The sequence below is a fragment of the Tachypleus tridentatus genome, chromosome 1 (assembly GCF_004210375.1).
Source record: "Tachypleus tridentatus isolate NWPU-2018 chromosome 1, ASM421037v1, whole genome shotgun sequence".
Lineage (NCBI taxonomy): Eukaryota > Metazoa > Arthropoda > Merostomata > Xiphosura > Limulidae > Tachypleus > Tachypleus tridentatus.
The window spans coordinates 42,045,762-42,071,777 of record NC_134825.1 but is presented as its reverse complement, the minus strand read 5'-3'; the positions used below and the strand labels follow the sequence as shown (position 1 = coordinate 42,071,777).

Below are 26,016 nucleotides of genomic sequence, written 5' to 3'. Positions count from 1 at the left end.
ATAATTCATTCTAATGGTATTCTCTCCACTTTGTTTTGATGAGTTGCATTGTTTGGTTTGATTTAGTAGATCTTCCTGTTTTACAGCTTTTCTCTTCGTTATCAGATACCAGAAAGATGATGCCTCTATAAACTTGTTCTTAAATCCAATGTTTAACGACTTTTTATTGTTTCAGTTGTAGCTTTTTAGCAAACTCTAGTGTCTTACGAACTTATACAAAATAAATTTATGTTTCCATATTTTGTTGTACGCATTTATTGACGAAAATGAGAAATTCTAATGTTGTTGTTTTGAATTGAACATAAAGCTACATAATGAGCTATCTGTGCTTTTACCCACCACGGGTATCGAACCGCGGTTTTGAGCCTGCAGACATACCGCTGAGCCACTGGGAGGCGAAATTTCTAATCTATAAGTTTATTTGTTGAATTTCTAGCAAAGTTACTCGAAGACCATCTGCAGCAGCCGTCCCTAATTTTGATGTGGTAGACCAATGGGAAGGCAACTAGTCTTATGACAACGAATAATAGAATTGACTGTCTCATTATTACGCTCCCCACGCCTTAAAAGGCATGCACATTTTGTCACGAAATTCGGTCCTACGACCATGAAATTGTGGGTCAAACGTCATAATCACTAAGCCACTATGTAGGGTGGAAGATCGAACATTCTGCCTACTCTCATACTGGCTAGCCGTAGCAGACGACCTCAACAAAAGGTAAATTAGCAATACATGTGACATTATAAAATTGGAAAATTAATTCATGTGTAAACCAAAAAAAATCAATTCTAATTACCTCTCACCTCCGTAGCTTCTATAATTAATGGGCAGCGCTGCGATTCTCATTTAACTCAGGTCTGAGCTCCTTGATCAGTGGACTCTCTCTTATTATCAAAGCCATAAAAATAATTTTAACCTATCTTCCATTTATGGATTCGTTACGATATTTTTATATACCTCATTAGAAGTTTTATCCAAAGATACTCGATCCTTATGTCTAAAATAAAATATCTCTAGTAACAAACAAGCTATAACATATATCTCAATTCCCCTTGATGACATGTTGGATGGTATATATAATTTAACTGAGTTCTAATCAGAAACATCTGTTTCCCAGTATAGGGTAGAGCACTTTCTTTTTTTTTTACTTTGTTATAGAATTGAATGTTATAGAAAGGACCGTCTTGGCAATATAATTATGATTCATAAGTTTTACTGCAAAATCATTTTTTTAATAAGAATTCCTTGATATTTTCAACCTTTCAATGAAAAATTCATAAATCTTTGGTTACCTCATATGCTCGGTAAACCAGTACTCTTTTTCTTTAAATATAATTGTTTATAAATTTTAAAGTTGAACTGTGATCCTGCGAACACTTTCTTAGAAAACATGTAATATTCAAATGTTGAATCATTATTGCAGACTGAAAAGTCCAAAAATGAAATTTGTGTTCGTCTTGATGCTTAACAGTGAATTTGATAATCGAATGGTTGCTAATGAGGTAATTCAAGAACACGCGTTCAGTTTCTCTAAAATATATGAAGGTATAATACACACATCTTCTGCAAGATGGTACTAGGAAATCCTACAACTAAAAGTTTTTACGATGACAGAGGTACAAAGTAGCAAGTTAAAAATTCAATTTAAACCTTACAACAGTTCCATCTAGTTGGTCGCACATCTCCTTATTAAACTAGAAATAGGATTACTTGGTTGTATAGCTCAGAGGGTCCTGAAATATTTTTATGTAGAACTTCATTTGATTAATTTCGTTGGGATAAAATAATAAAGTAACACCAATTTATAAGCGTCATTCTTGAAATTCAAATGTTTCATTTCTTGCAAAAACTCATAATAGTTTTCCACAATATACTCATTTCTAATAAAAAGCTTTAACAACTTAACTAACTGAACCCATCTAGTTCATAATTGTATGTGCCTTTACCAAACATTGTCATTCCGACCGGACTACTTTCTTAATGATCTTTAGGAACCCTATACATGAGGGCCCCGAGGGTTAAGGCACTCGAATCGTATTCCGAGGGTCGAGGGTTCGAATCCCTGTCACACCAAACCATCCTTGCCTTCTCAGGTGATGACTAGCTGCCTTCCCTCTAGTCTTACACTGTTAAATTAGGGACGGCTAGCGAAATTCAAAAATAAACAAAAGAAACCTACCCTATACTGAGGAACAAAGGATGTTTCTTAAAGATAAGTTAAAACAGTTATGGCATCGAGCATATCCTCAAGTGCAGTTGGGATATCTGTTGAAATCTCTTCGTAGACTATAGAATTTCTTTAGCTATAATGCAGCATATGAATACAAATATCTTAAATGTTATTTAGGTTATATACGTTCTACTATACCAAGAGCTAACAGTACACATGTAAAAAACGTGTAAACTTGAGAAATACATCCTACTGCATGCGCTCTAACGAAAACAACTTAAAACTTCTCGCTGGAGTTAACAATAGACAGAATTTGAAAATAAAATAGAGCCTGTTAAATAATAGACTCAAACTTGAGTTAAATGAGCAGAATAGTACTGCCTGTGTATTATTGAAGGTATGAACGTTAGTGGTAATTAAATTTCATGAGTAAATTATTTTAAATTTCGGTCCCACTATTTGCATATTTGCATTTGTTTGTGTTCTTTTCTTATCTAGCTTAACTGTGTGTTTTTGGTTCATGAACAATGAAACTACTAGTTTGAGGATGTTACTAGTTAATTATAGCTTCATGTAATATTAATATATACAAATAAGCAGACTGTAATTTACTTATGTTGTAAAATAATCACATAATAGACACGATGAATATTTTGATAATCGGTTGTCTATCATGCATAACTGGAAAAGGTTTGTTTTAAATTTTGCTCAAAGCTGCTCGGGTGCTAGCTGCGCTAGTCGTCCCTAATTTAGCATTGTAAGACTAAAGGGAAGGCAGTTAGTCATCATCACCCACCGCCAACACTTAAGTGACGGGGATTCAAACCGCTGACCCTCGTATTACGAGTCGAGTGCCTTAACCACCTGGCCAAGCCGGGTCCGGTGTTTTTTTTGTTGAAACTGAAACCTGTCAGGTTAAATATAACAAAGATTTCTTTTCCAATGTGGCCTCGTCACGTCAAACATGCTCGCCCTTTCAGCCATAGGGGCGATATAATGTATGGTTGATCCCACTATTCGTTGGTAAAAAAATAGTCCAAGCGTTGGCGGTGGGTGGTGATGACTAGCTGCTTTTCCTCTAAATTAGGGACGGCTAGCGCTAATAGCTGTCGTGTAGCTTTGCGCAAAATTCAAAACAAAGCAAGCTATAGAACACCGTGGTTCGTTCAGCGTTGATAGCTCGCGTTCAGCAGAAACGCAGAAGAAACAGGTAAGATGTATAAAACCGCGAGTTCTATAAAATGTATCACGTTACCGTAAAAGGAGTAAGATCAATGTTTTATGTACTTTTATGCATTTTACGTATGGTAAATCAGATTTTGTAACGTTTCTCTTGTTGCAGTCCTCAAACAAAGAAGTCCGCGTAGCAATATTTTTAACATTTTATACAAAAATAAATAAACATCTCCATATTTTATTAATTATTATAAATTACGAAACATTTATTGATTAACAATGAAGAAGCGTAACGAAGAGCTTTCCATTGTGTAACAGCTAAAGTAAACACTGTGTTCTTCACTCATCTCGTACCATATGCTTCAATTATCATGTCTTATCTCGTAGATAACAGAACCTTAGGTCGATGTTCAGTTTTCATTTCTACAGTTCTTGCATAAATCAGCCCAAATCTTCTCAACATTTTATAAGAACTATATATCAATGGTAAATAAGTTTATATGTATGTATAGCCATCAAAACATATATAAAATATAAATTTCTCTCCTCTAACAACATAATTGTCCATCATTGTTGGAAAGTAAAGGGTTTAAAGACATAAATAAAAATATACTAAATTTTCTGAGAAATTAAAACTGTTTAGTAAATAAATTACTAGTTAATAGTAGTTTATAAAATGACATATGCTAGTGCAGTGGCCACAGATGAAAGTTTCCTCACTAAACTCACTTAACTAGCATCTATATTTATCTCAAGGTGCAAATTCCGGTCATTGGATAGTGCAGTTTCGCAATGATTGTATTTATAATTTAGGTGCATGTTGCAAAACTCTTCGCGTAAGATTGTTAAATGACGTCACGTCTTAGAATACAATTCGAAGAAAAAAGTTCTTAATGTTTTCCAACGAAGCAATAAAAGTTTCACAGGAGACAGAACAACAACCTGCAAAGCCAGTCTGTAAGAACACTTTCCTTTGAAAAGTTAAGTCGTTGGCTACGAAAAAACACTTTCCCGCTCAAATAGACATTCCGATGAATCCGTGTATGTCTTTTGGTGTCGTTAACAAGATAATAAACAAGTGCTGGAAGGAATGAAACTTACAGAAAAATTAATAATCTTCCAGACGTATCTCGAAATAAACAACTGTTTTCACGTATCACCAAAAGATAAGAACACAACAGTATACACTCGGGTATATATTTGTTCTCCAATCCAGCGTCGATAAGCTTTCCTGTCTGTGGTCTGCTTAAGTTGGTTTTGGAAGACCAATAGATATGCAATGTCTTGGCCATCAGGATAGTGGAAGAAGCACTTGTGATGGCAGCACGAAAACTACAGTTTTGTTTTTATAAGGGGTGGTTAAATTTCAGTATAGATGTTTAATTTTTAATTTTTAAGGTTACGCTTTGTCTTGTAAGACTTTCTGTAATTATTCATCTACTAGTTGTTAATAACAATCAGAGGAAAAAAGCAGGAAAAAGTACAGTGTATAAATTACATGATAAACACTCTGTGAATTAAAGGATTCCGAACTAAACATTGTGTAAATTAAAGGATTCCGAACTAAACATTCTGTGAATTAAATAATTCCGAACTAAACACTCTGAATTAAAGGATTTTGAACTAAACATTCTGTGAATTAAATGATTCCGAACTAACCACTCTCTGAATTAAAGGATTCCGAACTAAACATTCTGTGAATTAAATAATTCCGAACTAAACACTCTGAATTAAAGGATTTTGAACTAAACATTCTGTGAATTAAATGATTCCGAACTAACCACTCTCTGAATTAAAGGATTCCGAACTAAACATTCTGTGAATTAAAGGATTCCGAACTAAACACTCTCTGAATTAAAGGATTCCGAACTAAACATTGTGTGAATTAAAGGATTCCGAACTAAACATTGTGTGAATTAAAGGATTCCGAACTAAACATTGTGTGAATTAAAGGATTCCGAACTAAACATTCTGTGAATTAAAGGATTCCGAACTAAACATTCTATGGATTAAAGGATTCCGAACCGATGTTCTAAAAACAACATAATATATTTTTGTTATGAGTTTCAATTTATAATTTCGTCCTATAAAGTCTCTAAGTTAGTTGATAAAAAAAAAAGAGTCTTAATGTTTCATTTGCCAAAACTAAATAACATTTATTGTATAGGATCCACCGTAGTTGAATAAGTATTTTTGCCTTACGCTGTTTGCCAAACCAAATGTTACTGTTTCGCTGTGACGTGGATAATAAATGACATCTCGTGATATATGTTTTAGTTTCTGGAATTTTAATTCACCTGGTAGAACTTGAACAGATCGATACAGCTTCGAAACACGTCCTCACTAATAAAATAAAGAATGAAATATGGATTGCAAGCAACATTGTTCATGAATTGCATACGTCATACAATATTGCAGGGATGACCTTTAATATATTTAAATTCAAACATATGAAAGGACACTGTGAAAAAAACAAAATATTAAAATTGTTTTTAAAGAAACTATAATTATCTAAATTAATAACGGAAATACGAATCCATGAATACAATATTTTTCTACTGTAAGCTTTATAAATTCTTGTATGAAACTTAAGATAATGTTTCATGTGCGACGTTTAAGAAACATGACCATTGTTGGTTCACGTAACAACATGTAAAGCGTTGCGTAGAATAAAAAAATGTGATAAAAAACATGTATACGTTGAAACTCAGCTGATTAAACGTTGATTTCGCACGTTTTGGCCTCCTCTTTAAAAACCTTAGCAACCTTCTTTTCTTTTCTGAATGCCACTCGGTCTTTCTGACCACATTCTCTTGGAGAAGTGTTGTTCTCACGGGCGTCTCTTGTGGTACTTACTACATGCGATACCGGCTCATGAGTTTCGTTCCAGTGGAACGACCACCTAGCAATACTGTCACTTGCAAGTTCTAAGTACAAGTTTGAAACCATGAAAAGTTAGAAAATCAATAAAAGCTCCCTGGTATTGATGAAATACTTCTATACTTGAGACATCACACAAAAGAATGGTGGAAGAAATAATGAAAATAGTGTTGACAAGGTTGTTTTTCAATGGAAAATGATTCGTAGTTGATGATCATACGTACAACTTATTGCGTATTTTAGACATTAATAATAGAACAAGTAAAGCTTCTCTGGAACAGAATTAGTTCCATGTTTCAGCTGCAAATAGTCTTTTAAAATAATGCCATATGGAAGAATGTTGGACATCTTTTACAGTGCAAACCAACAACTGATTCTATAGTTAAAATCATTTTGTATATAAGCACTTATTAAGTTAGTCAATTTTTTATCAAAAATAATTATTTTAAATGTCACTTTTTAAACGCTGATAGAAGTATGAATTCAACATATCTATCATTTGTGACAAACATCGTGTATATTAACACTTTTTTCGCTTGCTACCTAATTTGTCCACTGTTTGTTCGTTTGTTGTTAAGCGCAAAGTTACGCAATGGGTTATTTGTGCTATGCCTACATCGGGCATTGGAACCAGATTATTAGCGTCATAAGTCTTTGGACTAACCGATTAGTCATTTGGGGAGGGGGTATTTCGAATTTAATATCAGAGGTTTGTGAAAGTTACATGTTATATCTATGTTTTGTCTTCCACAAGTCACTGTTAAAGAGACCTGTCTTTAATACCAAAACAACTCGTTAGCTGTTAGGCTTAAGAATTTATTTTTATTTATACATTAGGGAAAATTACAGTTGAATCTACGAATTCAAGTTCAGTCAAATAGATAACAATTGCTCTCGAGAAGAAGTTTCGCGTAGCAGATCCATACGTTACACAATAAGAACAAAATTGTTTGCTAAAGAGAACCAAGCGGCAAGGTTTTACAGGGATCACAGTATCGGACGTGTATACTTTTTAGTTGTTACTTAGAAACTCAAACGGCGCTTATGTGCAAAGATATACTTAATTATTAAAGTCCAAATGTGTGTCATTTAATACTATATATATAATAAAATTAACAGCCACTTGTCTGTCACGTCGATTACGTTACCAATCAACATCCAACTTGCATGAAACGAAGGCGCTTCCGACCGCGATAAATAATTTTGTCTTTTAAAAATTCCTCTAGCCGTATATATATATATATAAAACAGATAATGTGTTGCTTTGGGCATATGATTAGTCCCCGTCGCGCCAAACATGCTCGCCCTTTCAGCCTTGGGGGCGTTATAGTGTGACGGTCAATTCCACTATTCGTTGGTAAAAGAGTAGCCCAAGAGTTGGCGGTGGATGGTGATGACTAGCTGCCTTCCCTCTAGTCTTACACTGCTAAATTAGGGACGGCTAGCACAGACAGCCCTCGAGTAGCTTTGTGCAAAATTTAAAAAACAAACAAACAAACAAGCCTATGATTAGACTTCAGGGTATGCTGGTATAGAAATCGTGATGAGTAACATTATCAACTCGGGTGTGTGTGTATGTGTGTGCCCCTTGCTGGCACACAAAAATCATAATATTTTACTTAAATCCCTCAATACCTTTGGATTGCTATCAAGAGACACATTGACACATCACACATTAACACAGTTGGCACTGCGATACTACAAATTACTTCACTAAACTAATTCTAACAAAGTTAGAACTCCTGTACCACACGATACGTCATTATACTTTTTAACACATTGGTACTGCAGCGCTAGATTACATTACTTGTTTAACTTTTAACACAGTTAGTACTATCATACCTAACGATACATCATTAAACTATTTTTAACACAGTTAATCCTTTGATACTTACCTCAGTACACCATTTTTAATAGAATGTATATTGTGATAATACAAAATCTTTATTATATCACTTTCGAGGTAGTAGATACCCAGAATTAAAGGTACTTCATTATACACGTTCTTATACCACAGAACTGAATCGCAGGACCAGTTTGAAAATAGCTGATATTGTTTTACATGTTCTGTACTTAAAAACTGGTTAACTATACCTCTCAATCTCATAATTCAAACATATCAGAATCAGTCTTAAGGTAACATTGGATAAGTTTATAGTGTAAGGAAATCTTGTTAATACATCTTACAACCTTGTTTGTTCGTTTTGAATTTCGTGCAAAGCTACTCCAGGGCTATCTGTGCTAGCCGTCCCTAATTTTGCAGTGTAAGAATAGAGGGAAGACAGCTAGTCATCACCACCCACCGCCAACTCTTGCGCTACTTTTTACCAACGAATAGTGGGATTGACCGTCACATTATTGCGCCCCCATGGCTGAAAGGGCGAGCATGTCTGATGGAACAGGGATTCTAACTCGCAATCCTCAGATTACCAGTGGAACGCTTTAACCCGTCTGGCCATACTGGGTCAGAGAAAAGTGTAATATCGACAAGTGTAATAAATTTCGTGATTATATTACTTTTAATGATGAAATGGAAACAGAATTAAAGCAAACAAGACTTTTACTTTTAATCCTTTAGTACAAGTTAGTTATACATATTTAAGACAAAAATGAGTTATGTATGTAGAATATAGGTTAAATTATCGATTTAGAGCAAATTGGAAAAATGTCATTTTTGAAATATTGAAATATTTAAGGGTCAATGCTACTTTAATAATAGCGTACAAATATTAGTTTTGTATCTTATTCAGCAACAAAGCCAGGACACTTCGAAGAAGTAGTAATTTGCGTACAATTAACAACATATTCCATAAAATAATTACAAATATTAGTTTTGTATCTTATTCAGCAACAAAGCCAGAACACTTCGAAGAAGTAGTAATTTGCGTACAATTAACAACATATTCCATAAAATAATTAATTTGGTTAAGTCTGATTCAATTTCACTTTAATTCACAATATACATAAAAACATTTTGTTAACTCAGCATATTATAATGGAGTATTTTGTTTTAAAAAATACATTCTTTTTAAATATCTAATTGTGCGTATTTGAGTTTGTCATTCAAAACTAAGCATTAGGCACCCTTGTTGTGTATACCTACCACCATTGGTAGTCTAATAATTTATGTGCCCAAACTGAAAATATAGTATGCGTCCCGTTTCAGCAAAATCATGCACCGCTCTTTGGGGCTTTAGGTGAGGTATAAAGGCGATAGTTAGTCTAATCCCACCATTTGGTCAAATAACACAAGCTCAGAATGCTGTTGAAATATAGCTGTTTCTCCTCTAGTTTTTCAGTTACAAATTAGGATCAAGTACACATAGCTATATATAGCTTTACACAAAATTCAACAAACAAACATACATGACTACCACTTGAAACTAATCAAATAAATAATGCTAATATAAATTATAGTTATTTTAGAAAGTTTAGATTAGGCCTAATTCAAAATACCAATTAACAAAAATTGTTTATTATTACACTTCAGTTGTCAATTATTAAAACCGTCTTGCATTGCACAAAATAGTCATAACATTGAAAAATCTCCATTATTGCATAAGTTTGTTAAGGTAGTGCTAGTTTAGATCCAGTGATTAAAATAATGCTTTTGTTTATCAGAAACCTGACTTTAAGAAATATCCGTGCAAAGGTTTATCAGATATGTTTTTAATTTATTCAAGAAAGCTTTTTGAGATGTTCTAGAGTGGCATCTAGTAGTTAGTTTTATATAATCATTCTCCACTGGTAAATACGGTAAGTGCTTATACTTGTATGTCATTGTAGAATATTTCATGGCTAGAATAGCATTCTTCACTCTTAAGAAATGTTTTCCAGCTGATGGCTTAAAATATTTTCTGTATTTTGGGACAAGATCAAGAGCCTCAATCTCTTGTTCTCCGTATTTAAACCATAATATTCTGTTTATTAATTAATGCGATTGTGTTAATAGTTATGCAATATGTTTTTACCTCGTTAGTTTAACTTTGTGCCATAAATAATAAAAGATATAAGATTTTTTTATAACTTATGTTTCATATTTAGATCAATTTATGCAAAAGAAATATTAAAGCAATAAAACGTCTGACTATTCTACAAATTTAACAATAAATATACTCAGACTTAAATACTACTGTTAAAATTGTGAGTGTACTGAGTAATAACACTATACCTACCATTATTTAAATTGTTTATTGTTCCTAAAATGTGCAAATAATCCATATTTATGTGGGCACTAAACGGGAACTGGGATTTCATAATAGTGATAGCAAGTAACATAATGTGTACGGTATTTGAATTTTCCTCAAAAACTTACATTATATGTACTGAAAGAAATAGATTAATATGGGACCAGGCGGTGAAAGTGTTTTGTTTTTTTGAAGCAATCTCGTCTCCATATTCAAAACTTGGCTTAAAGTCTTCTGATTCTTGCTACCTTAAAAAGGTGCCATTTATTAGTTAATCATTTAACTTTAACATATCCCTCTTAACTTTAATATATCCCTCTTACTTTCTTCCTTCATCCATAAGATACAGCGGTAAGTCTACGGATTTACAAGCTAAAATCAGGGTTTCGATTCCCCTCGGTGAACTCAGCAGATAGCTTGATGTGGCTTTGCTATAAGAAAACACAGAACCTAAAGACAGCACTCAGCCTCCTTCAAAACAAAGATGACTTTCAACCCCACCTGGTCTTTGTCTCTTCTTCCATTCCCCCATGCTTACAAATCTCCCAAACAGGTACATATATATATATACTCTTCAAAAAAAGAAACGCAAAAGGCAAAATATGAGACAAATTGTTAACAAGTTTATTCCGGGTAGTTCTGTATGACATGTATGAAACTTTGCACATTCACTTCTGAACATCCAAAGTCTGCAAAAGCGAAGTCCACGCTCACTAGGTGAAGTTTAACGTCACTCAACACCAATAACAAGTATGCCCCCCCGTGAGCATCAATAGCTGCTTGGCATCTCCTGCCCATGGAAGCGATGAGATGACGAATCACATCCTGTGGAATGGCTGTCCACTCAGCCTGCAAAGCTGCTGCAAGCTGAGGTAGAGTCTGCGGTTGAGGTTGTCGCCGTCGCAGACGTCGGTCTAACTCGTCCCAAAAATGTTCGATGGGGTTTAAATCTGGTGATCTGGAGGGCCAGGGAAGAACATTGATGTTGTTGTGTCTCAAGAATACAGTGGTGAGTCGGGCTGTGTGAGGACGGGCGTTGTCATGTTGAAAAACGTCGTTGACGTTAACCATGATGGGTTGCACATGGGGCCTAAGAATCTCGTCGACGATTGCGTACGGTCTGATCGGAAATCCTACGCAGCCCTGGTATGGTTGAGGCAATAGACGTCGCAGTGGTGGTCCTATCCCGAAGGTGACGTAACCGGATATAGCGATCTTGTGCGGGCGTGGTCACACGAGGTCTGCCAGATCGTAGACGGTCACGAGTTGATCCCTGTTGTTGGTGACGATTCCATAGCCTTGTGATGGTGCTTGGGTGGACATTCACAGCTCTGGCAATATCTGATCGAAATTCGCCTGCTTCCAAGCGACCAAAGGCGTTGTTGCGTTGTGCTTCAGTCAGTCTTGGCGTAACTGTATTGCGTGTTAGTGGCTTAATACTGAACTATGGAAACCGAGAACCCGTCACTTTTATAGGGATTTTGCACATGTTGCACTTGCAGAACATGCAGATCTCTCAAACAAATTTATTGGACACGCATGCGTTTTGGCGAAAAATCCGATGTTTTCCTCCGTTTTCAAAGTGCACAACTTTTATAGTCATTTTGGTCTGACAATCAGTGCCTTAACACGTGTAACATCACATACTCTGAGCTTGTAACGTTATTACAAATATTTCTTTTTAAAGTAAAAAAAATATCCCTTTTGCGTTTCTTGTTTTGAAGAGTATATATGTCTATATACCTATATTATTCTCATTTTTGTTTTTCTATCCACGTGTTTTCAAACTCATTTTGAGATGAACAAAATTTCTGACCTCCCTTGGTGTGTTTTTTTCCAGACACAACATGTCAAGAAGCCTTAAAACAAAATACTTTCCGAGAGAAAGGAAAAATCGAGTAATACCAGTCGTCAAACTGTTATTACATCTGTATTATGTAGGCTACTAGTTAATTAACTCGAACATTAAGTTTGTAACTTAACACTGAACGGGACTTAATTCTTAATTTCTCTCAACAGAATCGATAACTATTCAAACATAATGTTTTTGGTAGCTTATAATTTTATTCTTCATCGTTACCTTCTCTGATAAAACAGAGCGTTATTATCAGTAAATGTTTGTAAGAGTTACCTTCTCTGATAAAACAGAGCGTTATTATCAGTAAATGTTTGCAAGGGTTACCTTCTGTGATAAAACAAAGCGTTATTATCAGTAAATGTTTGTAAGTACTTATTTCTGAATTAAATCAGTTGTAGTTTTAAATACGTGTAGTTGTTTTATTCTCGAAAACTTTCAATGTTATAAGCTGCCGACTGACAGTCCCATAATCCCATTATACCTAGTGCAGCTGTCCTGTTGGTTTATAGCTATTGAAACACTGTTGGGAATTAACCACAACTGGAACCAGGAAGATAAGCCTGATGGAGGTTATTGGGGATGTGAATCACGTGACTTCTTACTTCTTCAGCTTTGTTGAACCACTGTGGTCAGAAAAAAACATTTTCATGTTTTCTTTCGTGACTTTAATAGTCTTGTAATCACATAAGTCAGTACCGATGCAATACTAATGTCATTATAAGTATTGTTAGTTTTCTGATAAAAAATAAATAAGTAAACAGTTCACTTTCAGAAAATATTAAGCTAGTAAATAATGACAAAAACTATATGTATATTAATACAAACTCAACAATATAAACATACCTAAATTAACCAAATTTTCTTTTTGTTTGACGTTTTTCCGTACGGATAAAGTATGTATCCTTATAAATATTTTTTGTATCTAGTGGTTAATTAAAAATGTAACTCGGAATGCTGTAATACTTTGACTAACATTATTTTGATAAATTAGCGATACAAATTTTAAAATTTGGTTCACTTGACGTGTATATGTATCCTAGGCCTGTGAATTTAACCATATCTTATGATTAGAAGCAACAGTCACGTTCTAGTCATTAGAATAATTTAGTACTTTCCATACATAGATTTAATAGTTTATACGTTCATTCTATTTCCTCATTTGTTATTTTTCAAACATAATAAAATTTTTGTGCCAAACATCAACTTAAAGATAAAATCTACTCAGGAAAATTTAATTGCGTGACAAATTGTAAATTGTACCAAGAACAAGTGTTTTCTCAGCCCAAACGAGCCGTTTTTGCATATAAATTTCTCAACAAGTGGGTTTCTCGTCATCACTGATAAGTGTTCTAAGTGTTTCCTCGTAAGTTAAAAGAAAAATGACACATGCAACTCCAAAATAAAATTTGATAAAAGTGTCACGTATGGAAAAATACTCATCCATGTCACATCAACGTAAAAAAAGATATCTGAACATATTGTACACATAAGAAACCGGTGTTATTAGTGAGGTTAATGACAGTTTTGAATGTTGAAGAGAAACGGAAAAAACACCAATTTGCTCGTTTCACCTCAAACTAGTTGTGGTGAATAATACATGGGAAACAGGGGCTGGAGCTGAGAAGTTATCATCACCGATGAGTTATAAACTTAATGTTTACTTCCTGTGCTTTGGATTTCTTGTGTTGAATGAATTTACCAGCCCAGAACTGTATAGGAAGAAATGTAGGTATCATCGGATGACAGAAATGAATTTTTGGTATACATATACATATATATATATATTATAACCATAAACTTTTCAAGCCATAAACCAAAACACATTAACATGAAATAAAATACGATGCATTTTTTTAAATGAATTCTATGGTACGAGTTACAACGTGGGATTATAAAATGTAGCCTAGAGTTTGGAGGTGACTGTATGGTAGTAGGACCCGCATTGCGGTGGGGATACACCGTCTATCACTCTTAACCTCCAATCGCTAGTCTGACATAAGAGAACGAGATGTGGGTGCTTAAGCCCACAACGCCCCACATATATGTTACTATTCACTGCCTGCAGACAGTCGTGGGAAGGTGGCTGCTTTCTCAAGTTAAAATAAGAATAAGAAAACGATGAAAATAATAAATAAATAAATAAATAAATAATGAAAATAAGGTACTATCATTTGGGAGTAACTAAGATAAAACTTTCCTCTTGAAGTTAGCATTCGTGTCCTCAATGTGGTAGAGGCACTAATTAGCACAACATCAGCAAAGTGATAGTTTACTGTGACTGTCGTGCTTTTATATGTGGCTTAAGGTGTACATCCGCATAAAGTAGTGTCATGTTCTTAGATGAGCTTATTTTTAACTAAAAATAATTTTTAGTAGAATTTCTCTGATTTTACTTTCTCTGTATTTATTTACTACATTTTTGTATATATACAGGAAATTCAACAGCCTAAAACCATAAGTGATTTATAGGTTTACAGATGTGTAACTAATTATGGCGCTGTAAAAGCATGAGAAAAACGAATTAACTCGGTTGTTAATGCAAACTTGTTTCAAATAACATGTAAAACGAACTATAAAATTAGTTGAAGTGCCTATAGTTTCAGACCTTTTTGACATTGAAATATTTCCAAAATTCTAAGTCATTGTTGGCTTCACCGTGACATTCCTAACCAGTTTTCTGCTTAGTTTGGAAACCTGATCTGGGTAGACACTTGGTGGCATGAAGCACATTCTTCTTCTTAATTCCACTCAAGGAATAATAAGCGACTTTGAAATTCTATTCTAACCTTTTTCTGATCTGTGCTTCTCTACTACTTTAATCTTGACTTATTATGAAATTACCTTGGTCTTCACGGTTGGTTTGTCACATGTGAGTAGTAATTTTAACAGGTTCATTTTCTCTGAAGTCAAGCTAAATCACTTTGATTACATGCAAACAGAGACCATTACATTAAGGTTTTGGCCTTTGAAACTAGTCTTTTGCACTTGAACTGGTTTAAGGTTGCTGTATAAAACGTACTAAATACCGAGCATATTTTAATGTTCTTTGAAAATTAAACTTACTTACATAATATCACAGTTTTTAGCTTTCATAGTTTGGAGTAGATTGTATAAATTATAAAATATCATGTGAAAATTCCATAAGTGCAAGATCACACGCAACAGAATGTGTAACTTCACACAAGGGAATGAATACTATCCCAAAACTCTTTATGTTCACTAATGAAACTTATTGAACATTTGTATGTAGATTTTTAAGACAGCTTAATATAATTTTCAAACAATATCAAAACGTATTGAGCAATTGTGAGCATTTTAGTTGTGTCAAATTTTACTCGCTTGGCGTTTAACGTACAGGGCTAAGATTAGTGAGATCAAAAGCTAGAGCCGAGGCATGACGCTGAATACTTTTCTCATTTACAGAGTCAATCTCGTTATTTGGTTAAAAGCCGTTGTATTCCTTTAGATTACTTGTTATTAATTAGCTTGGCTAGATTGACATTTATTGGCTGATCGTGGTTATGGTTAGCTGGCCAGATTACCTATCAGAAGATCCGAGTTAAGGTTCTCAACATGTTGTTGAAACTGCTTTACAGTTTCAGATTTAGGGGGTGTTGTAAGTGTGACTGTTATTTTTTCTGTATTGTTTAAACCTGTCACGTCCAAATTTTACCCCTGAACCTCAATGTTCATCTGTGCATGTGGTATAATTGAGACTTAAAACTTTAGTGTCCTAAAATAACAATCCTGTAAAGAGCTACAGCGAATCTAATGAAGGGTATAGCCATTTCTTTACTGTGTTTGGATATATTTTTCAAGTCAATGTATGAGTTTAATTTCGTTTTGTTGTATCCAAAATTAGAGACTGGAATTTTAAACCAGAGTGGCACTTAATTAGTCAGGAAGGTGAGACTAGCATGCAGGTATAGTTTTACATAAAACGGAACTGCTATCAGATGGACTATATCAGTCGGATAGTTGCACTGAGAGTTACAAGAAATTCATACACTTCTTTGAACGGAATTACAGGATTGAATGTTGCTTTTATAATACGTTCCATCTGAAAATATACAGCAATTCAGTAGTTTCACACCTCGAACCTCAGACTTCCAATATGTATTCTGGCACGCTAAAAATTGGCCAATAAAAGTGTCACGTGTATTAGGATTTTAACAGGAAATAAACTGTAGTGTCAAACGCTATTCAAAAGAAGTTAAATGGGTTGCGGGTGATGTCTATTGATTAGTCTTTGGTTTGGTTGTAGTTAAGCGCAAGATACACAACGCGCCATCTGTACTCTGCCTACCTCGTATATCGAAACTCGGTTTCCAGCGTTATAAGTCTGCAAACATACCGCTATGCCACTGTTGGGCAACTCTTTGATATATAGTTTTAAATCAGGAATGATTAAGTCTGATATTAATAGTCTCTAACTTGGTAGATTAATCCAAACATGACACAAAATTACGGTGACCAGTACAAGGAAGAAGAAAGATTCAGGTCCTAATAGTGGCATATTGGTTAGCTTGTCAGACTGTGGATCCAAGGTTCATGATTCGCATTCTTTTGTCGCAATAGTATTTTCCGCACTTTAGAACTATGAGTACATCACAAGAGTGATTGTCCAATCCTTCTGTTTTATTAGAGTAGCACAAAAGTTGGTGGTAAAGGCTGTTGACCAGCTGCCTTCTTTTTACTTTATTATCTAACTATTACGGACCTTAGGTAATTTGCGAAAATGTGCTAAATAAACGATAATTATCCTTAATTAAGAGTTATACTTGAAAGTAACGTCTTACGAATTAAGGTTTTATTTACGGAAAACTGAATTTACTCTTTAAAACGACAGTAATATGAACAACTAGCTCTAACAAACTTCCAAAGGAATAACTGGATGAAACACAAAAAAAAGTTTTATTTAAATGAAAAGTATGCGAATGATCAGTATTTTACTTCATTTTAAGATTATCCTGAACATCGATAAGAGATCAAATCTCACATGTTGTCATATTATTTCTTTTTGTTTTAGGTACGTAAACACTCAACGTTGAGGGTGAAAGTCTGAGAAATAGCAGTAATGAGATAAACCTACTTAAAATGTGGACATCTCTGAAAACTCTATTGGACGATTTTACAGTGCTTTAAGGAGATACCTGATTTTAGATGAAACATTTCACATATGGTAGTAGTTCTTTCATGGACTGAAGGAAGTAGCTTATGGATTATTACTGAAACGATAGAGACACCTTACGGTTGGAAGTTTACTTCTAGCTTCATTTTCATCGTGAGAATGCTTTTGGAAACATTTTACTTGTTGCTGTACAAGTCATCAGGTTGCAGACAATAAGAAGAATGAAATACTTTATGTGGAAAGGGAATATAGAGAAATACATAGCAATCTGTACATAGAACCTTTGACAGGCGATGACCAGTTTGTTATTTCTATTCGCTACTCAAGTGATTGGAGAACTAAATACTGTTTTTCTACAATCAATATACCATCTAGAATGTTTTCAGATGACTGATTTACAAAGAATAACCTAACAAAAGGCTTATAAAACGTTTTTTCAAGACGACCTAGTCATATAACCAATCAGTATCCTTACAAAATTCCTATTAGTCCAGAAAAAAGTCAATGGACTCGAGTATTACAATGGAACTGTTATTTTCACATCACTCTAGAATTATATCAACGGCAAGCGACGTGAAGCCTAATGAAGTTCATTTAAACGAAACTGCTACACTTATACTGGATCTTTCAAGTGTTCTAACTAATAATGTTTCTACACTAGATCGGAAGCTGTCATTGACCAATAATTTACTAAACGGATATAACTTATTAAGCCTACTTCTTCTGTTTTTTGTAACTTCGGGAGCATTGGGAAATATATTAGTATGTCTCGCAATATGCCGAGATCGACGGCTTCAGAACGTCACCAATTATTTTTTGATGTCCTTAGCTGTAGCAGACCTACTAGTATGTCTCGTAGTAATGCCTTTTGGTATTGTGGACCTACTTTTTGGTAAGTATGTTATATTCTTCAATACAGTTTGCAAACCAACAGCGAACTTTGTGTTTATCTCATCCCACAAAAAGTCAGTAAAAGAGTTACATAACCTCATTTATGTATTATCCCAGCGATCAAAGAGGGGCTGCAATTAATCATCCTGGAAGGTAATGGCGTAGTGGTTAGTGTACTGGACTGCAGGTCAAAAGGTACAAAGTTTAAACCTGCTATATTCCAATGACAGTCCATGTCGCTATTCATTTAAGATAATTATTGTAGATAACAGCTGCTACATAATGACTACTTTCTTTTTTCGCAGCAGTTCCAAACTAGGGATGTCAATAGATGCTTGGGTTTTGAGGTCTTGTCCCTTAAGAAGCATACTGTTTAGGCTTATAAAATTCAGGTTGTCAAATTAAACAGTTTGATGGTCAGGTGTGAAGCTGTTCTTAATACTGCAACCTCGTGGTTAGTTTTAAAGCCCCATGAATACATCAGTCTTGTGATTAACGTGTAAGTGCTATAAGCAATATGGCGTCAAGTTGAACACTTTCTTTTACTGGAGAATTCCAGTGGTAAGATATGCAATACTATAAATCGACCTAATGACAGTTCCTCACAAAAAAAAAAAACAACTGAAATATATCTTTAAAACTTTCATTTACTGCTTGAGTCGTAACACAAAATTTTGAAATTTTGGTACAACTAGTTTTGTACTATTTTTGTACTAGTTTTGTAACAACTATTCTGTGATTTTCATATCCATTTCCCTTTTACTGTACGTGTGTGTAAAATGCTTTACGTTAAATCCTTGACTTATCATGTTGTACCAGAAAAATTGGTTTTACATACAGGTCCACTTTTAATGCTCTGTTTTTGTACGTATAAAAACATTTCTTCTGACACTCATTAATTCTATGCTTACCGAAGTAACAGCGTAATTATTTAAAACCTAAAGGTGAATAAAAACATTCTGAGAAAAACACAACATTTTGATTTTAATTTTATATTATAAGTAACAAGTGATTAAGATGAATCCACAAGTGTTCAGGGACTAGTCTCTTATCGCTGTGGTCACTTTGTTTGAATCGATATTTTACTTCATATGCATGAGAGCCATATTGAAGGTTGATACAATTGACTATTGTACCTGTTATATTCTACTCAATAATTATAAAGCTAGTTTGCTTCCATATCCTTTTAATACAAAACAAGAACTTAATGCTTCCATTCATCATTTTGCTTTCATTGTAACAAATTCGACTGTGGTCGTCAATAAAATTCCAAATAAAAAACACCAATTTTCCTTTCAGACACATAAAATATATGTATTTAAGATAAGTATTAAAATCGCTGTATGGTAAATACTAGATAAAGTTTTAAGTAGCTGTCTAGTACAGTACGAATTGAGAATCATTTAGCGCGTGTGTTTTTGACGAAAGCAACAATGATCTATCTGATGTGTAATTTAAGGCTATTAGTCTATAGACTTATCGCTGTCCCACTGATGGGCGTTTTATTTAGAAATAATGTGTTTACATTTCTATTAGTATTGAATTAAATATCTAAGTATAATGGTTTTCGCCATTTGGGGCGGCCCGGCATGGTCAGGTGGCTAAGGCATTCGACTCACAATCTAAGGATCGCGGGCTCGAATCCCTGTTACACCAAACATGCTTGTCCTTTCAGCTGTTATAATGTGACGTTCAATCCCATTATTGGTTGGTAAAGGAGTAGTACACCGCAAAATTAGGAACAGCTAGCACAGCTAGCTTTCGGGTGACTTTGCGCGAAATTCAAAACAAACCAAACCAAGCCATTTGGATTCTGGCCCGGCATGGCCAAGCGTGTTAAGACGTGCGACTCGTAATCTGAGGGTCGCGGGTTCGCATCCCCGTCGCGCGAAACATGCTCGCCCTTTCAGCCGTGGGGGCGTTATAATGTTACGGTCAATCCCATTATTCGTTGGTAAAAGAGTAGCCCAAGAGTTGGCGGTGGGTAGTGATGACTAGCTGCCTTCACCCTAGTCTTACAATGCTAAATTAGGGACGGCTAGCACAGATAGCCCTCGAGTAGCTTTGTGCGAAATTCAAAACAAACAAACAAACAAACCATTTGGATTCTAATGATTAAAAATACCCAACATTATAGAACCAAAGCTTAAAGTTCAAAAGAGTTTCGCAGAGATTAGTCATTAATCTTTCCTTAATTAAGCGACTTAGTGATGTGTTTTGCACAATATAGCTATAAAGTATCTCATTTATATAATGATCCATTATCAAGTTATATAATTTTGGTGGGTTATTTAGTACCCCTTACATGTACTTTTCTGAAAATTCTTGTAGATCTTGTCTTACAGTAATGGTCTATTAGAGGAAGATATAATTTTCTGAGTTGGCCTTACAGCGAAAAATATCGTTAGTTGCTAGGCACCCAAATGATGAAACAACGCGTTCTAATATTTTTAGTTATGAACATGTGAACAGTATATTAATTTCGTTATTACCAGGTTGCCTTCACTTATTGTAAGTTAATAGTAATTAAACAGAAGTTTAAACTTCTTAAACAGAAGTTCCCATTATACGTATATAACACATTAACTGTTCCTTTTGTTTCAGTTTAGGTGTCAAGATTACATGATTTCTCCTAAAACACAGTAGTCATCCACTGTGAATTATTAAAGCTCGTTCATTGGGTTACATTGTCATATTTTAGGACATTAGGCACAAGTTGTGATTTAATTAAACCCTTGGTGGGTTTAGTAACTGCTGTGAATGTTTAGGAAAGTATCTATGCTCGTGGCTTTTTCTTTTCTGTGCAGCATGTCTTAACTCTTTGTAATTTTTGTATGTATTCAGTTTGATAAATTGATTAGTTAAAAAGCCAGACACAAAGTGAGGTCAAAAGGTAAGGTTCAAGATGTCCAAAAAATCAATAAAACATGAGATTATTAATACTTGTAAGGTGAACTTATTACTAGGAAAAAGTAACTTAGGTTTGATGTGTGTCCGTTTCAGTGATCTATTTAATGGAATTGGTGAAGATTAGAAGAAAATGTCATTACAAAAGTCATCTTCAACTTGAAAACAAAATACTAGGTCAATGGTTAGCGAACGTCAGGAAAAATGTTAATATTAAAATATGAACACAGAATGCTTTCGGAAAGTAAACTTGGATCAACGGAGGTAAATAGTAAAAATAAAATATTAATTTCCTTGTGTGTTTATTTGTGAGTTTTCTTATAACAAAGCCACATCGGGCTATCTGCCGTGCCCACCGAGGAAAATTGGAACCCCTGATTTTAGCGTTGTAAATCCGAAAACTTACCGCTATCCCACAGGGGACAATTTCCTTTTGGTTAATTGTTAGAAACTGAAGATTTTATATAAGGAGAAAAGTCCAATCTTTACGTTAGTATTTTAAATACCATGCTAAATAGTTTAAAACGTCCTTTGTGATTTTCTAACATTAGAAAAACGTTTAGATTTTGTAGTTTTACAATGGATCTAGTTTCCGTGCAACCTGATTAGGTTCTCACAATTTTTTCTCTTATTCGCTATTCACAAAACGATAGTGGGAAAAAACAGTTATAGGCTCCAAAACATTAATCAACGTGTTTCGCTCGAGAGATCTAGGTGTTTAATCTGACTAATCGAATCTACTGTTTGATTTGGTGAGTGAGTCTAATTAATTATGTGAATGATTATATCACTGTACAACTGTGAGGTATACGTTTCAGTAGTTACATCAAGAGTAAATGACTTACAACATTTAATATGCATCTTTTTTAAACTGTTCAACGCTAATGTTCACAATGCAAGTCAGAAAATTTAAAGAGAGTGGAATTCATATCTTTAAGCCTGACACATGTATATACTATAATACAAAACGACTATGATACAAAACTCGGAGATTTCAATACATTAAGAGTGAATAACTGTGAAGAAGGCTTATATAGTCAAAGCTTACACTTTCCGAATTAACAATAGGAACCATTCGGCAAAGAATCTTTTCGTTAATGTACAAAAGTCAAGTATTTTTGTTACTAGATGATAGAAGGATTTAAAAAATATTCAAAGAGGATTGATTAAAAGTACGTAAATACCTATATACACGCGGATTAGTTTAAGCTATGTTATGTACTCATCGTAATACAAAACTATAACTATAACCATAAGTTAATCAATTCATGCTGTTTAAATAGGTATACCTGAACTGCGCTGAGGAGATAAAGATGACTTGCTTCCTTTTGACCAAAGTCATAAGCCTGAAATTTTCAATTAATGTATATGTTGTTATACTTTGTTTTTGTTCTTTTGATTTTTGCACTAATCTGCATATTTCGTTATCTAAGATGTGCAAACTACAGGGACTGAATTACAAAGTTTAGTATTATAAGTCCTGAAACTTGGCAATGAGTTATCAATGTAATCTGGGCAGTTTTGTTACTCCTTCTCTACATGTTAACATTTAGACAAATGCGGGTCTTTCGACAAAAAATGCTAGTATTAGTGTACCGTATATCAGACAGATTGTTAATTTGTTTTAAAGCAATTGTTGTTAGCTGTAAGATAAATATCAAATATGTGATATGCGTGAAGCTGATATACAGATATTTAGTTTAAAATTAGTTTTCCTACTTATGCAAGATGTATACATACCCAGTCTACCAATAACAAAATAGATTTCCTCTCCAGAAATTATGCCTTTTCATAAAACAAGCCAGAGCAAAACTTAGAATATAAGATTACTATTAAGATTTAATGCATCCCATTTGAGATATATTTACCTCTTGCAATACTGTTGGGTTACATTTGTCCCAGCGTAAATTTGTGCAGAACCGGTGGAATTCATTTACGTCCTATAAAAAATAATTTGAACATTTCCAGTCCTTTCCGTGTATCGTAAGTTATATATAAGTATTTAATATCTCTTTGTTTTGCGAATACAAAAGTTGTACTGAAAGAATTAAGGCAGAAATGTGGTTATATATTACAAGATCATACTTGGGCCACTGGGATCGTACTACATTCCTTATAAAGAATATGGGAGAGAAATTTCCTATATAACTTGTTTTTTGTGGAGAACTATTAAGGATGGACCAGACGTGTTCTATAGTATTGTTGTGACTCAGATCTAAGATAACTTTATTTTCATACCCAGCATATATATTGTATAGGTTAATGATAAAGCTTTGTAAAAACAATATAAAAATTAAGCTTTTGCACTTTCACAAAATTTTTATTTATAGAGAAATTTTAGATTTTTAATTATGGATTATGCAATTTTTTGTTTAGACACTGGTGTTTTACTTAATACGAATGTAAATGTCTTTTTTAAAGATTTTTATTAAAAAATAGCAAGATAAGCATGCTAAATTATGATACAATCTGTCAAAGAATAATGGTGTGTTCATTTTTTCTTGAAGGCTATTGGCCATTTGGACCGTCAACTTGCAACGTTTGGGTCACTTGTGACGTTCTCGGTTGCACATCATCTATCATTCACATGTGTTTTATTTCTCTTGGCCGCTATTTAGGAATACGGAATCCGCTAAAAACTCACAGAAGGTCCAAAAAGGTGGCACTCACAAAGATTGCTATTGTCTGGCTAGTATCCATGGCAATAACAAGCCCAATAACAGTTCTGGGGATCATTGACACAGAAAATATACAACCAAATACTCAGGTGTGTGCCATTAATAATAGATTCTTTTTCATTTTCGGATCTTTGTCTGCTTTTTACATTCCTATGATCGTCATGGTGACGTCCTATGTCCTTACAGTCCGTCTGTTACAACAGAAGGCCAGATTTTGCACAGATAAGCCTAGTCGTAGAGTTCCCTTCATTCGGCGATCTGAAAGGTACTTGTTACAACACAGTGAAAGAAGCAGAACGACAAGCGTAGAATGTAGCAAATGTGACAGATATGGTTCTTCTCAGACTCAAGAAAGGAGTGACGAAAGCACATTTCGCGATGATCATCAGAGAGAACGGTGTGAGAATTATGATAATTCTCTGAAAAGACAGCCTCACATAAAGTTTAAGGTGATCAGTGGTATGATCTGTATTCTGGGTTCCAGATCTCACGTAATGAATGAACAAAAGGCTACCAAAGTTCTTGGAATAGTATTCTTCTGCTTTGTTATCTGTTGGACTCCTTTCTTTACTTTGAATATCTTATTTCCAATTATGGACCCAACGACCTTTTCTGACTACTTAACAACTACCTTCCTGTGGTTGGGCTATGTGTCATCCACCATCAATCCTATCATTTACACCATCTTTAACAAGACATTCAGAAGAGCTTTTTGGCGACTTCTCTCTTGCACATGTTGTTTAACTAATATTAGATCTCCCATCAACGAAATGGTCATGTGGCCAACCAGCTCTAAACGTTTTGCTAACGTAGCTCACTCCCCTCCGCCTAACCACACAGGGTCAATGTAACGACTGTTTTAAAGCTATAACTCTAATATATTAATACTGACTTAGTTTTTATTATTTCACAACTTGAGAATTGATATCTATTTACACCGTAAAGAACTCAAAACTCGGGTAATTATAAAACAGAAATGTACTGTGTTTTTCCTAAATTAAAAAGGATATAGATATTCATTGGCGACTATGTAGACCTTGACAGGCATATAAGAAAAACGAATATTTCGTCAAGATACAGAAATGAAGTGAATTCAGAAGTGTACACTTGTTAGTAATATAATGTGATAGTGAAATAAGAAAAAATGACCCGATGCAATAGAATTTAATAAAAATACTCTGTCGTTGTATGTTTTAATAACAAGGTATTGTTAAAGTGTATAATATTTATATATCTTTTGTTGTTCACCATAATACGTGTAGATGTGGTTTATTGAGAAATTAAAACAAGAGAACTGACAAAGTTTTTTATTTGTACAAATGAGGAAACAAAACAAGTAAAGTAAACAAATTGTCAGGGTATTATGTATATGTGTAAGCTTAGAAATTTTCTACAACAGGTGTCTGTGACTTCTTGGCGATAAATTCGACAATATACGGATAATGCACACTCCACGTTGTTTTAAAATAATATATTTAAAACATATTTACAATTTTTTTATACTACTGAAATCACAGTTATATCTAAAGCTTGAAATAATTCTCTTATTTTTGTCAAAAGCCCACTTAGGCTGATTCAATTGACAAGACGAACTATCTTTTTCTACTTTGAACATAACAGTATCAATTGTATTTCGAACATTTAAATAACGGCTCGTTAAAGCTAATCACTCAGACCTCACTAAGCTTTATGTTTTGGAACTTTTCTCTATTTCTACCTTACTCCACATGGCTTGACCTCAACTCGTTTAATCACCGCTATTTATAAGTTTGTCACTAAGGTATCTGGAGTATTCTGTAAAGTGCGCGAACAGCGTTTATGTAACAATACTGGTTTGATTTGAACTTCGCGCAACGCTACAAAGGGCTATCTGCACTAGCCGTCCCTAATTTAGCAGTGTAAGACTATAGGGAAAGCAGCTGGTCATCACCATTCACCGCCAACTCTTGGATTACTCTTTTACCAACAAATAGTGGGATTGACCATTACATTATAACACCCCACGGCTGAAAAAGCGATCATGTTTGGCGCGACCCTCAGATTACGAGTCGCACGCCTTAACACGCTTGGCCATGCCGGGCCACGTATCTAAGAACTGAAGCCACTAATGTGCGATAAATAAAAGCGTTTTACAGTT

At 34.3% G+C, this 26,016-nt stretch overlaps 1 protein-coding gene across 3 annotated transcripts in view; it reads left to right on the top strand.

Moving 5' to 3' along the window:
* Nucleotides 1-25,183, top strand: part of LOC143247016 (5-hydroxytryptamine receptor 2A-like) — a 33,623-nt gene extending 8,440 nt beyond the window's left edge. For 2 of the 3 annotated variants that reach the window (XM_076494335.1, XM_076494326.1), the window contains 2 exons: nucleotides 17,302-18,295; nucleotides 23,709-25,183. In XM_076494335.1, coding sequence (XP_076350450.1) covers nucleotides 17,908-18,295; nucleotides 23,709-24,730 — 1,410 coding nt within the window. In that variant the 5' untranslated portion in view covers nucleotides 17,302-17,907 and the 3' untranslated portion in view covers nucleotides 24,731-25,183. The remainder of the gene's footprint in view (nucleotides 1-17,301; nucleotides 18,296-23,708) is intronic. The other variant, XM_076494343.1, reaches the window with a different exon arrangement.
* Nucleotides 25,184-26,016: the final 833 nt, after the last annotated feature.